At 30.6% G+C, this 15,647-nt stretch overlaps 2 protein-coding genes across 2 annotated transcripts; one reads left to right on the plus strand and one right to left on the minus strand.

Annotated features, from left to right (window-relative positions):
* Positions 1 to 206: 206 nt before the first annotated feature.
* LOC107426818 (uncharacterized) lies at positions 207 to 6,586 on the minus strand. Its single transcript, XM_016037114.3, has 4 exons — positions 6,580 to 6,586; positions 1,011 to 1,148; positions 771 to 799; positions 207 to 608 (listed from the first exon to the last, which is right to left on the minus strand). Exons 1-4 carry the CDS (start codon positions 6,584 to 6,586, stop codon positions 411 to 413), a joined length of 372 nt encoding a protein of 123 aa, XP_015892600.3. The 3' UTR covers positions 207 to 410.
* Positions 6,587 to 10,893: 4,307 nt separating this feature from the next.
* Positions 10,894 to 12,375, plus strand: LOC132799471 (BURP domain protein USPL1-like). The gene is made up of 2 exons (XM_060811389.1): positions 10,894 to 11,110; positions 11,265 to 12,375. Exons 1-2 carry the CDS (start codon positions 11,054 to 11,056, stop codon positions 12,012 to 12,014), a joined length of 807 nt encoding a protein of 268 aa, XP_060667372.1. The 5' UTR covers positions 10,894 to 11,053; the 3' UTR covers positions 12,015 to 12,375.
* The last annotated feature ends 3,272 nt before the right edge of the window (positions 12,376 to 15,647 follow it).

Here is a 15,647-nt window from a genome sequence, read left to right on the forward strand (position 1 = left end):
ATTTTAAATATTTTAATAAATTTTTAAAAATTTTAAAAAAACTAAATTTTTTAAAAAAAGAAAACAAATGGCGACGCATTAAAATATTAAAAAGTCGCCTAAAATATATAACGATATATAATAAGATAATTTTAGCGACTCATAAATTTCATTGGCAAAGGTTTTTCCCAATTTTTTTTTTTTAAATTTTGCAACTTTTTGTGGTTCCGGCAAAGGTGAATACTATTCCCCCTTCCTCTAATAAACTGCGACAACATAAATACTTCATATCAAACACACTGGTAAGATATGAAAATTAACTTGAAAGACAAAACACCAAAGTTTGCAAAAAAGAGTAAGAATTCTACACAAAGATATGGGATTTATCAACTGTTGGACTAGTAGGTATAGTTTCTATTACAAGTGAAGACTCACATCAAACATCCAGTAGAGACATAGTATCCAAGAAATCTAGTAATGAATAGGCATGCTCCTATTTCCATCAAAGAAGTTACCATGTGTTTTGGGTTGCTGTGAAGGGCACAACTTTCTCCAAGTATACCATGTGCAGCTGCCATTCCAGCCAGCAAATGAAACCTTACTCTCAAACTATAAATTCTTGAAGAGACCTGAGAACTATATAGGCTTGAATTTCAAAACTACCTCATTGAAATAAGTTTTTTTAGACTATTGAGAAAAGGAAAGTAAACAATAAATTGACCATTTTTTTATACCTATTGACATTACATTAATCTTTAAGTTATAAAAATAGACAACCTCTAGTAAACTACCTTCAATCCATCCTCATGGAAGCCATAACCTGACAGAAAACATTCAATAATACTCAAGAGTTAGAAAATTTAAAGTCAATGTGAACAGTTAAAGAATTGGAGACCTATAACACTACTTATTCTGATTTTAATATTTTTAATAAGTTATTCCAAGATAGAGCTATGACTTAGCTAGGAAACATTTTGGTCTTATTTTTAGGATTTTAATGTTTGCTATCTTTAAGGAGCAGGAAAGCTCACCCTGATATGCTCCACAAAACCAAATTCCTCTCTTTCCTTGAATATGATGAAGTTCAAGTGAAGCTTTTGATGCAGCAACAGATGGAACGGGGTGGCCAGTAGACCACTTAAGCAAGGTTTGTTTTGGTTTATCTTTGGCTAGTAGATTGTAGGCTTTGGTCCTTCAATTTTTTAAAATTTTTTATTATTTTCTTTTTTTTTAATTCCTTTGCAATTTTTTTTTTTTATCTTTTTGTAAGCATCATTCAAAATAATAAAATTCAAACTTAACAAAAAAATTTGAGGACCAATTCAAAATTATAAAATTGAAAAAATAACAAAAATAAAATTGGGGGACCAAAGCCAATACTTTTAGGATGTCAAAGCTGTCAGGACCCGTCCAGAATTCCTTCCCCGGAACCCTAGACAACCCTGATCCCAGGGAAACCCTACCGAACCTTCCAACGGAAAATCCGGCAGAGCCTCCCCTAAGGGATTTACTTACCACAAAATTCCCTGCACTGAAAACACACTTCTAAAATTATCCCCTTATTCCTCCCACAGTACTACAAATCGATTCCACAAATTGCAGCACTTAAAAAAATAAATACAGTAATCCAGTGCAAAATAAATACAACAAGAGTGAAAGAAATATTACAACTGCAATAAAAGAATAACAGGGTACTGCCGAACTAAAACAGCGAGGAAGATCAAGTCCGCTCCGAGTGAACACCGACAACCTGGTACCTAGAGGAACGGAATTTAAGAGTGTGAGATGCTAATCATCTCAGTGAGCGACCCTACTACTATACCATATAATATCACAGTAATAAGTATAAATAATAATTATTTGGAAATAATATTTTCTCTCAAAACCCTTACAATTCTCTCAGTTGGAAAGGTTCCCCTTTTAAAACAATTTCACAAAACCCTTTATCCATATTCCCTGAAAACCAAGACATCAATTAAATACCAGAAGCGGTAACAATTATATTTTTAATTCCAATTCAGTTTCCAAACATTTTATTTTTAAAACACAGTTCTGAAAATCATTTGATGCACCCACTATATACCAGTGGCGCCAGAGTACCCAGCGTCCCGAGGTACTGCCAGACAGGAGGTTATAGAGAGAAACCGGCATACGGTCGCGTGGCGTCCCACTGCGCCGCTGCTAACCTGGTGTCCCGGCCAAAGGGGGGTGGCCGCCCTCTCCGATGGCATCCACAGGACACCCTCATAATATCAACCGCGCGCTACTCACACCCACCTGCGCGCTAATCACAACCGTGTGCACACTAACCATATCACATATACCATATCACATAATCAGAACACCAGTACGTGCACGGTGCATCTAAAAATTATAAAATCCATAAATTTAAATCATAAAACAAATTTCACATTTTTCATAAGCATAGCGGGCATAATCCATCCGCTTGAACCGGGAAATTCTCCACAATTTCCTTATAATTAATACCATAAATCCCATGATTTTCAAATCCACCAACTCCCAAATCCATCAATTCAAATATCCACATTTTTTCCAAGCATAAATAATTTCTCGAAATATCATAATCAAATCCCATAATATTTTATGGGCATATTTCATAAAAATTGAAATCACCAACATAACCAAATATTTTCCTTGAAATATTTGAAAATCAAATCGTGCCCAATTTACCATTAAAACCACACCAATTTCAAAATCCTCAAAACCATAAAATAATTCCACACGGCATAAATTTGTAGAATTCGCATTTTCTTAAATCCAATAAATTCATAAATAATTATATAATAAATCCAATAAATATTTGGCACATAGAAATTAAATTCCAAATATTTAATTCACACATAATATATTCATCAATTAAATTCCCCAAAATTAATTTGAAGGTGGGTCACTCACCTGGAGCACGCAATTAACCCATGATCCACTACGGGATCAATTCTACGACTCACCGGTGCTCCTAGAACAAAATTCACAGACAGTCAAATAAATTAATATTTTATTCGGGTAAATAATATCCGGTACCCGGGGGGGTCAAAACACAAACGATATCTAGAATTTACGAGTTATATACCGAATCGAAGCTCGAGTGATGCTAATCACAGATCCGGTCTTAATTTTCGATGATCGTACCCGACGGGGTTTGAATTTCGTCGGGAAGCTTTCCGGGTTTCGGCTCCGCAATTCTCCTAAACCGTCGCGAATTGGCGGAAACGGAAGTCGGATTTGGGTTTAGGAGGTCGAACACTGCGGACTGGAGCTGGCCGGAATTTTCGGGTACTCGCCGGAACAGTATTTTCCGGCGGGCCGCCACGGTCACCGGAACAGTATTTTCCGGCGGTGGCCGTTGGCTGTGAAATTTTGCAGATTTGTAGATCGTGAGGAGAGTAATCCAACGGGACCGACGGTGAGCAAAATGGAGGTCGGACGGCGGAGAAATCACCGTTTGAAGATTTCCGACCCCTCGCCGGAAAACGCTCCGATCCCGGCGCGTCAGTGGTCCGATGGCCGTGATTTTTGGTGGGTAGGCCGGACTTGAGGAGAGGATGATGGGTGTATGGCGCGTGTACTGTATATCAGCCGGAATAGTGCCGATTCGCAGTGGCCGGCGGTGGAGGGGGAAAAATCGCCGCCAAACTTCGGACGTCCGATCCGGGCGCGTCCGGTGGCCGTTCGCCGTGAAATTTGGAGGTTTTGCCGGAAATGAGGTGGGCAATCTGGCTGGCTGGCGCGTGTACAGTAACTAGGCCGGAAAACGTGAAAATGGCCGGCGGCCGGTGACTCTCTCTCTCTCTCTCCTCTCTCTTTCTCTCTCCTCTCTCTCTTCTCTCTCTTTCTCTCTCTTCCCCGAGTGTTTTAACAAATAAAAACCCTGCATGATACTGTTCATGCCACGTGGACCAATCAGAAGCTGACACGTGGCATTTCACTGTTCACCGACCCAAAAACATTAAAATAATATGGTATCCGGTAAACTTCAAACGTCCATAACTTTTTAACCGGATGTCCGTTTTGAGCGTGCCGCTAGTCTGTGAACTCGTATCGACGAGCACTTCACAACCATGCATGAGTCAAAGCTCAATTCCCCATAAACCAAAAGTCAACTCCGGCACCCCTTGGACAGTTTGGACCGCAACTTGTTTCGTCCATAACTTTCAAACCGTAGCTCCATTTTTGACGTGCTACCAGTCTACGAACTCGTGGCATCATGCACTTCGCCACGGTACCCTAGTCAACTCAAAATTCTCATCGAGTCAAAAAGTCAACTTTTGACCCCCTTCGGTCAACGGTCAACGGTCAACCTCGGTCAACGTGCACGGATTCCGGTGCGATTTGGGACGGGGTGTTACAAAAGCATTGGCTTTGGTCTCTAATTTTTTTAATTTTTTATTATTTTCTTTCTTGTAATTTTTTTGATGAAAATATGATAATGAATCCAAAAAAAAAAGGGAGGTTTTGTTTAAAATTGGACAAAAAAAAGAGGAAAAAAACTTTTGATGAAAATATGATAATGAAAAAAAAAAAAAAAAAAGAGGATATGTCTTCAAAATTGGACCCAAAAAAAGAGGAAAGTTTTTTTGATGAAAATATGATGATGAAAAAAAAAAGAGGGTTTGTGTTTAAAATTGGACTAGAAAAGAAGAAAAAATGGGAAGAAAAAAAAACTGTCACAAAAAGGAGCAAAGCCGATGCTATTTTCTTAACAAGTATAGGCTTTGTACAGGATTTAGCGACGTTATTTTAAAATTGTGATAAAACTAAGTATATACTTGGTTTTTAAAATTTATATACACAGTTTTTAGCGGCATAATTTTAAAATAGCGTTGCGAAAGCTTGTACAAAACCGACGTTTGTTAAGAAAATAGCGTTGGCTTTACTCCCTTTTATGACAGTTTTTTTTCTCTTCTCATTTTTTCTTCATTTCTAGTCTAATTTTAAACATAAACCCTCTTTTTTTTTTTTTTTCATTATCATATTTTTATCAAAAAAAGATTTCCTCTTTTTTTAGTCCAATTTTGAAGAGAAGCCATCTTTTTTTTTTTTGCCCTCTTTTTTTTTTTTCTTTTTTTGTTCATTAACCTATTTTCATCAAAAGTTTTTTCCTCTTTTTTTGGTCCAATTTTCATCAAAGGAAGTAAAAAAAGAAATAATAAAAAAATTTTAAAAATTGGTGGACCAAAGTTAAGGCTTTTAGGATGTAAAAGCGTTGGCTTTGGTTCCTATTTTTTTTTTTGGGTTATCTTTTCAATTTTGTAATTTTTAATTGATCCTCAATTTTTTTTTGTTAAATTTGAATTTTATTATTTTAAATAATACTTGTAAAAAATATAAAAAAAAATTACAAAGGAATTAAAAAGAATAAAAAAGAAAATAATAAAACCATTTAAAAAATTGGGGATCAAAGCCAACACTGCTGGGATGTTATAGCGTTGGCTTTGGTCCCCCAATTTTTTTTATTATCTTTTCAATTTTAGAATTTTCAATTGGTCTTCAATTTTTTTTGTTAAATTTGAATATTATTATTTTTAATGATATTTGCAAAAATATAAAAAAATTACAAAGAAATTAAAAAAATAAAAATAAAAAAGAAAATAGTAAAAATTTAGGGGACCAAAGCCAATACTGCTGGGATGTAATAGCATTGGCTTTGGTCCCCCAATTTTATTATTATCTTTTCAATTTTGTAATTTTCAATTAGTCTTCAATATTTATTGTTAAGTTTAAATTTTATTATTTGAATGATGCTTACAGAAATATAAAAAAAAAATTATAAAAGAATTAAAAAAATAATAAAAAAATTTAAAAATTGAGGGACCAAAGCCAACGCTGCTAGAATGTAATAACGCTGGCTTCGGTCCCCCAATTTTTTTTATTATCTTTTCAATTTGTCCTCAATTTTTTTTGTTAAGTTTGAATTTTATTATTTTGAATGATACTTACAAAAATATAAAAAAAATTATAAAGGAATTAAAAAATAAAAATGAAAGTAAAAAAAAATTTAAAAATTGAGGGACCAAAGCCAACACTGCTAGAATGTAATAGTGTTAGCTTTAGTCCTCCAATTTTTTTTATTATCTTTTCAATTTAGTAATTTTCAATTAGTTCTCAATTTTTTTTGGTTAAGTTTTAATTTTATTATTTTGAATGATACTTGCAAAAATATAAAAAAATTACAAAGGAATTAAAAAAAAAAATTCCAGAACTTTGCATCCTCAAACCTCCTTCTTTCCAATATTCAATTCAACCCACAACACCACCATTTCAATTCTTGTTCTCTGAAACCCCACCATTCTAACTCCTTTATGATCGCCTGCTCATCCTCACAGCTCAATCGAAACTCTCAAAGTAGGAACTCCTTAATCTCATATATGATCAAGATCGGGGCCTCAAAACTCAAAAGAACCCAACCAAACGAGACTCGATTATCAAGGCCGTGTCCTTTCTGCTCTGGGATGCGATACAGTCAGCACCGGGACTTCGCTCTCGACCACGTCAAGACTACTCTAGACCACCAAAAAAGAGCAGCCCTTAATCTAGAGGAAAATGACCACTTATTTGGTACCTAAGCTAGTGACGTTTTACAGGTCATCGATGTCATTGTTTTTTTTTTTTTTTTTTTACTTCTTGTTCACACTTAGAAAACAAAAAAAAAAAGGCTTAAAAAAAAATAATGGCTCACAAATATTAACCTTTAACCGAAGCTCTAAATGGATTTAAAATTGTCGAGAAGAAGGCCCAAGCGGTGGAAGCAATAAAAAAATATATGGGACTGGAGTAGTGGATTTTATTTGGGAATTTTGAAACGGTGATAGATGGAGAATTTTATTTGGGAGTTTTGAAATGATGAGAGATGGAGGATTTTATTTGGAAATTTTGAAATTGTAAAGTTTGTGTGAAACAGTGGTGCTAACGGGAAAGAAAATGATATTTTGAAGCGGAAAGGTTTGAAAGAAATTTTTTTGAAGCTGCAATCTTTTCACGTGTGATAAGAAAATATCTGAATTGTTCACTGGATAAATTGAAATCTAATGATTGATTATTTTTTCATGTTTTTGGACCACACCATTTTCATCAGATCGGTCCTGACCATAAAAAAACTCTATATATATATATATATATACACACACACATATATTATAAGGCATTTGGAAAATAAAAAAAAAAAATCCAATGGAATTGTCTCCATTATGAATCCTTATATAGAAGTGGTCCTTATTCATCCAAAAAAAAAAAAAAAAAAAAAAAAAGCTATACAGGATTCCCTTTTTCGTTTTTTAGGTGGAAGTCTGTGAGAGTTCCCATAATACTATGTGAGGGTTCCATAATATTATGTTTCAAACATTATTTTAAATACCAATATATTCTAATTTTAAATGGAACGGTCGCGACGGCTGGAGTATTATTTTATCTTCTTGGATAAATAAATGTGCTTAATTATTTTACTATCACCAATAATTTTCCCTCAATCACTGCAACACAAAAATAATCCTGTTGTTTTCTTTTAACTGCTATTTATTGGATGTCGACATTTCCCAATTTTTGTATAATAAATCAAAAACTTCCAAAATTGCAACTAATAATAAAAAATAAAAATAAAAACAAGACTCGACCCCTCCATATGTACATATAAGGTAAATTTTCTTTTGTCGTGTTTATAAATTGATAAATATATATTAGTTTTAACTTTATTAAACAACTTATAATATTATTTTAAAAATCTAATATATTATCTCTTTCATTTTCTTTTTTTGGGAAATAAAAGTTATATGGAAAAATTAAAATAATTGCAAGAATCAAGAGATAAATATCACATTATCTCTCTTATATGGTTTATACAATAATGCAGTAAACTTTTTCTTTTCTAATAAAGAGGCAACTAACTTGGTGGAAGTATTAGTGGTCTCTACTCACATTGCGCCTACAGTGACTGGGGCATCCTAAAGGACTACTTTGCCATGTGTAGTAACCACCGACAGTTTAAAATCTTACAAAATTTGGATAGGAGATAATTTTGGCAGAATAAACTATTTAACCATTATATTTGTGGATTTTAAAGTTATTATAAAATGATTTTTAATATTAATATATGGAATACTATTTATGATTATTAATTAGTTATATATATATATTAAAACTTAAATTTTGAAGGAAGTTTTATAGTGTTTGAAATGTTTATTTTTTCCTCACCACATCAGTTTGATAGTTGTTTATTTTTTCGATGTTGTAAAAAAAAAATTAATAAATAGAATTATTGAAAATGTTTATATCATAAGACTGGATATGTGATAGATTTTGGTTTTTATACTAACCCTTCTAAAATCTAATATAATCTATTATTTTATAAAATTCTTTTAAATCAATGATTTTTCATATACTTTTAAATTTTGATAAATTATTAAAAAATTCTAATTGAACACTTATAAAATTTATATAATCTAAATTAAATATAGAGTCCTATAGATTATATGTAAATATAAATTGAATATTTTTATATTTTAAAACTCTTTTAAAAATATTAATTAAAATATAAACATTTTTCATATTTTGTAATTAATTAATTATTTAACTGCTTTTAGGCCAAAAATTATTGCGAAAAGATATAGCAAATTATCAATCGGAGGTATGAATTAAAATAACTATATCCATTAACATAATCAAATTGATCCAGTGGTCACGAACGCCCTTTTAAAATTAGAATATATTGGTATTTAAAGTAATATTCCAAACATAATATTATGGAACCCTCGCAGTCCCCCATCTAAAAAAGGGAAAAGGCAATCCTGACAGACAAATAAATAAAAAAACTGACATGGCACTTCTTAACATTTTTCTTTTGGCTTTGACATGATTGAAGTATTATTTTATTTTATCATTATTATTATCTTTTTGAATAAATAAACGCGCCCAATTGTTTGTCACATCAATAATAATTTTCCGTCAATCATTACTACAAGACAAATAATCCTGTTGTTTTCTTTTAACTGCTGTTTTATTGGATGTCTACATTTCCCAATTTTTATATAATCAATCAAAACTTCCAAAATTGGAAAAAAAACAGTCGGCCCCTGCATATGTACGTATAAGGTGGATATCTCTTTTATCGTGATTCTGAATATATAAATATATATTAGTTTTAATAAATCGATATATGATATATTATATTATGATTTATCATATCATTTCTTTTTTTTTTTTTTTTTTTGAGAAATAGAAGTTATAAAAACCGAAAAAATAAAATGGTTGCGAGAATCAAAAGATATATATCGTATTATCTTTCTTTCATCTTTCATACAGTAGCGTAATTAACTTTCTTTCTTTTTTCTTTTTTTCCCTAATAAAGAGCGCAAATAGTTTGGTAAAAATTTTAGAGGACCTCATATGTGAGTGGGGCATCCTATAGGACGATTCCACTAAGTTTTTTTTCATAGTTTAAAATCATACAAAATTTGAATTATAGGTAACCACTAAAAGTGATAACTTGAGAAAAACAAAACACTAAATTATTATATATATGGATTTGAAAATTATGGTTTGAACATTTGACAAGCTCTGTTATTATATTGAATGATTTTGACTACTATATTGCATAATTTTAACCTAATACTTATAATACTATTAGGATGTATCTTTAACATACTAACAAATAATAAAAATAATTGTAGGTAAAATTATAATAATAAATAAATAAAAATAAAACAAATTTATTAATGTTTAACATTGTTTTAAACAATTCTAACAAATCGATATTTTCTTTAAATTTAGCAAATTATCTGTTCGCAAGCAAACTGGCAATGTTAATTAATCTTCAAAATTATTATATATATATATATATATATATATATGGTAAATTTCACTTTAACCCTCTTTGTTTTATATATATATATATATTTCCTGAAATAAATCTCTATTTTAATATATATATATATATATATATATATGTTGTGAAAAACAATTTATTACTGGCTAAATAAATAAAGTTATAACTGTTATTTCTTGTATGTATTATATTGAAAAAAAAAAGTTTTTTTTTTTTTGGTTGATAAAAAAGAGAAGGTTTGAGAAATGTCATCTTGAGTAAAGTGGATAAGCGAACTAATAATTTGACTAAATAGGGTGCTAGAGTGAAACAGAAATAAAATCTAGTGGAGGCTATAGTAAAATTTTTCAAAGTAGGATTCAACATATATATATATATAATTTCTCTCATTGAAACATAATTATTATTATTATTATTATTATATATATACACTAGCAAAGTGCTCAATCATTTGGTAATCTATTTTAATATCTTATAGTATATGGTGTAAATGACCTAAATCAAGTCGAGTTTTTGTATTTTCAAACTCAACTCATATCATTTTAAAAGTGTTTAAGCTCGGCTTGGTTTGAAAAACTCGAGCTTAGATCTACTCAAATTATTATATTATAAAAATTTTAAAACTTGAATATTTATTTTTTTAAAATATTTTAACATTAATAGATATGAATTTCAAATATTCAATTATTCAATTAATTTTATTATAAAATTAATTTAATTTTTAAAAAGTTTACAAATTTAAAATATGAAAAAAATACTATTTATGCATTATAAATACTCAATGTACTTAAATTCATAATATAATTTTTATAAGTTTAAGTTACTCACAAACTTAATTTATTGCTCAAGATTGGCTCACAAGCTTCAATTTTTGTTCGAACTTGGTTTATTTTCTTTACGAATCGAATTCGAGCAAGGTAAAACTGAACCGAGCTCGAGCCGGTCAACAGATGGTTGAGCTTTTTTAGTTAATACTTCAGTAATATATACCATTAATATATATATATATATATATAGATTGAATTTCAAATAACCTTTCACTTTAAATAAATAAATTTAAAAAAGGAAAGAGAGAGAGAGAGAGAGAGAGAGAGAGAGAGAGAGAGAGGGCAAATAATATTTGACAGCAGGCCCTTCTCTAAAAGTCTAATTTTTGTTTTATATCCTCTTTCATATACTCCCTTATCTAAAAAGAAAAACGAGAGAGAAAGTGTGAGGACAGCGAAGAAAATTAGAAAAATGGCAAAGGAAATTGCTTCTTGTATTCTTCTCATCGTGTACCTTTCCCTGTTGATGGTAATAATTTAAATTTCATTTTTATTAATGTTTTTGGTTTGAATATAGTTAGTACATATATGTATCTATATATATATATATATATATATATATATATATATATATCTAATTAATTTACAATATTTTTCCATGTTGAATTAATTCGATTATGCAGTTGTGCAGCACTGGAAATGGTCATCCTCAGCACCACCAGCAGCAGCAGTACGGCGGTGATGATCCTCTGGATATGGCTAGAAGAGTAGGATTCTTCACTGTGGATGATCTCTATGTGGGAAAAGCAGTGGGCATTCAGTTTTACACCAGAGACCCTTCTTCGTTACCTCCGTTTCTGTCCAAAGAAGTTGCGGATCGCATTCCATTTTCAGTGAAAGAACTTCCGCTTCTTCTTCAACTCTTCGGGATGGCTCCAGGATCTCCAGAGGCCCAATTAGCGGAGAGGACTCTGAAAACCTGCGCAGAGGAACCCATAAAGGGGGAGCAAAAGACTTGTGCAACTTCCATAGAATCCTTCATCGAATTCGCGAGCTCTATGTTGGGAGGAGGACAATACGGGGTCGATTTCAGAGCTATAAAAACTACCCATTTGGGAAAACCAGTCAGCGTTTATCAGAACTACACTTTCCTCGACATCAAAGAGGTGCATAGCCCAATAATGGTGGCCTGCCATATTATGGACTACCCTTATATAGTATATATGTGCCACAGCCAAACCAGTAGGGTGTACCAGATCAAGATCGTTGGTCAAGAGGTCGGAGATGCACTTAATGCTATTGCGGTTTGTCACATCGATACATCTCAATGGGCACCCGATCACGTTTCTTTCAAACTCCTCGGCGTCAAGCCTGGAACAGTTTCGATATGCCATTTCTTCGGCCCTCATAACCCTGTTTGGGTTAAAACTTAACGATAATGTGTAGTTTGTTTGTTTGCTTGTTTGAGTATGTGGTTTATGCATGCATGTACCTGGATACTTCTTTTGTTGTAGTGTTTAAAATCGTCCTTAATAATGTTATCTAATTAAGTCCACAGGAAAATTTTAAATAAAAAAAAAAAAAATGGTTGGTCTATGTGCTTTTCTATATTATAAACGCCTACTATAACGAATAATGACACCGGAAGGTTTCGAGTCTGTACGTAGCATGAGGCTATCGACTTGCCAAAGGGCTGATTGTGTGCGTCGTCGACGTCTATCTGTACGAGTAATGTTTAATGTAATGTCCAAATCAATATAATATGCATTATTAATAAGTATTGCAGATTTGTTATGGGGTGTATATGTATATATATATATTTTTTACTATTTATTTATTTATTTATATATAATATGCGATATTAAAAATTAACTTCAATAATTATGCAAGCAAAATTCTTAATTGTTTTGTTATTCTTCTAGTAAAAATTATATTGTTCAAAAAAAAAAAATAATCCCTAAGAAACATTCGAGTAACAATCTCATTGTTTCTACCAAGTACATTACCCTAAGAGAACAACGCTTTTGGCCATCTCGAAGACAACAATAATCATTTAATAATAATAATAAAAAACGTAATGACAAATTCTACTTTTAGTTTAAAGTTTTTTCAAATACATTTTTTGTTAAAAAAATATTGCATATATTCTCTTAAAATTTTCTGTAACATATTTTTTTATTTTTCTCGGTAACTTTAAAATATGGTGATCAATAAGGTTCAATTTTTTATAATGACAAAAACACATTTATTGTAAACTATTAAAGTAAAAATATAAAGGGAGTTTATGTAAATTACCTTGAATTAACATATACAAATAAATAAATATTTAAAATAAACAAATTCAAATATCATTTTCGTCAAAGAGTATCATTTTTCTTTTTTTTAACACAGAAACAGGGACCTGCAAGCCCAGGAGGGCCATGACCTCCGCACCTCAAACTTTTGTTATCATTTATATATTCATAGTTTTTATTAATAATAAAAAATAAGGTATTAGTCACCCCAAAATAACTATTAAATTAATTTCAAATAGAACATATAAAAATTATTTTAACTAATTATAGTTTACAATTCAAAAGTAAATTGAATTTAATTTCCATCTTAATAATCAATTAATATATTTTTTTCATTGGAATAATATTTTATATATTTCTTGTATAAATAATGAATAAAAATTTATTTACCATGATGTGGCAGATATGACAATATTTAATTAATTTATTTATTTAAGTATAACAACTATGCATTTGGGTTTTTTTTTTTTTATAGCCACATATATATATATATATATATATCATCAGAAATTTTATGTTGAGAACGGTACACATGAAGACCATAATATTAGTGATGGTTTTTCATAATATTAATGATAATTTTTTAAAAAATCGTCACTAATACTATAAAAAATCATCATTAATACTGTAATCCGTATGAAAATCGTCCGTATTATAGACAAACTGTATAGAAGGTCTTTTAGCTTAATTTATATTTTAGGGAGTGGGAACTTTGGCTTTTTATGTTTTGTGAGCACTTTATTGAAAATTGAAATTATATTAAATATTCTACTGATGCCATGTTTTTATTGTGTCAGTTTTCTTTTTCTTTTTAAAATTTGGATAACGTCCTTTTCTTTAACGTGTCTTGCTTCGGGATACTTTCTGTTGCTAGTATTCAAGGCTGTCACATCTTGTTAGATGTGGATATATAATTATGTTCTTTTTCGTGAGTGATGTGTAATTATATTTTATCTCGAGATTGAACGTTACCATTACTATTATATTTCCTTTTTTGAAGTATCTTAATTAAGAATTCATACATTTTATCTTGTTATTTCGGTTAGAGAACGGTGGATGTATAAAATTATAAAAAATATTATTTATTATTATTGATAAATAATTATCAATAAAATTTGTATGTAAAATAATTATTTAAATAGTTATCAATAAATCATATACCCTCAGAATTTTTGCTTAATTTATAGATATTTTCTTTCTGCCCACTGTCACCTTTATTCACGGTTGTGTCATTACCAAAATAAAAATTATCCGTGATTGTATCAATTATGCTAATTAGGTACAATAATATTCGTGATTATGATCTTAAAAGAATAATAAACATTAATATCTTTTTATATATAGAACGTCATTTAGCTAGCTGGCATGTAGAGGGACTGGAACAATTTTGTCTCTACCAGGCCCACAAACCCCATTATAATTTTATCCCTCTCCCGAATCGAGCTTTCTTTTTGTCAATTGTACATTTTCCGACGTGAGTTACATCCACCTGCATCATTTTTGTGGTGCATGACTTTTGAATATATATATATATATACACACTTTTGAATATATATGTATCTATACATATATAATAAAGCTCCTATTCAGAATTTTTGAATTTTTTTAAATTTAGAAATTTAATTTTGGCCTTTGGTTTTTTCAAGGGGTGAAGCTGTATTGTGGCCTAAGGGGCAATGGCCAACACCCTTTGCAATTGTTTTGAATATTTTTGTTAATTTCAACTTTTTTTTATTAACTTACCTTATGTGGCCTCCCAAAATGAAATTGATTTCCTTTTTTTTATCCATTTTTTAATGTTAAATTTCCTTTTTTGATATCTATTTTCACTATGCAAAATTCGCTGATTAGCGATGCAATTAAATACGTTAAATGCAATAAACAGAGACGCATTTCACAAAGTCGCCAAATGTCCAGTCACTAAAAACATTATACCAACAACGATGCAGAAATAAAAGTCACCTGATGTGGACTAAACAGCGACACAGTACAAAAAAACGTCGCTAAATGTAAAGAGACTTGCGACACTAAACATAGAGGAATCCGCAACTCTAACTCTCTACGTTGCTAATTTTTACGTCTATATTGCATCGCTGTTTTATGTAAATTCATACATCACTAATATGGAAGAAATAGCGACTTTACATTTTATGTATTGCTAATTGTTAGAAATTTTAGCAAATTATTATAATTCATCGCTGTTTTATGTAAACATATGTGTCGCTAAATTGTAGAATTTTTAGCGACTTGTGCAGTTATACATCGCTGTTTACTTACAACTATGTGTCGCTAATTTCATATATGTTTAACCTTTAGCAACTCGTTGTTTTGCGTCACTATATAATTAAATACAAGCGTCACTAGAAATGGGGATGCAAGTCTAGAGCGTCGCTAAAGGTCGAAAATGGCAACCATGTTGTTATTATGCGTTGCTAAAGGTCGCAAATGGTGACAATGTTGTTATTATGTGTCGCTAAAGGATGAAAATGGCGGCCATGTTTTTCTTATGCGTTGCTACAAGTATTTTTAGCAACAATTTTCTTCTTGTATGTTGCTGTTGCTTTTTTTTTAATTGTTAAAATTTATTAAAAAATAATAAATACAAAACAATTAAAATTAGCTTCATTCAAAATAATTAGAATAAAAAAATTAAAAGTAAACATTTTCATAACAAAATAATTATCAAATAAATTAAATAGTATCTCATGAAATATTTTTACAATTCGGTAAACTATTGTATATGCAAAAGCAAAAGCAATATTAACTAAATCT

The sequence above is a fragment of the Ziziphus jujuba genome, chromosome 9 (genome assembly GCF_031755915.1).
Source record: "Ziziphus jujuba cultivar Dongzao chromosome 9, ASM3175591v1".
Taxonomy (NCBI): domain Eukaryota; kingdom Viridiplantae; phylum Streptophyta; class Magnoliopsida; order Rosales; family Rhamnaceae; genus Ziziphus; species Ziziphus jujuba.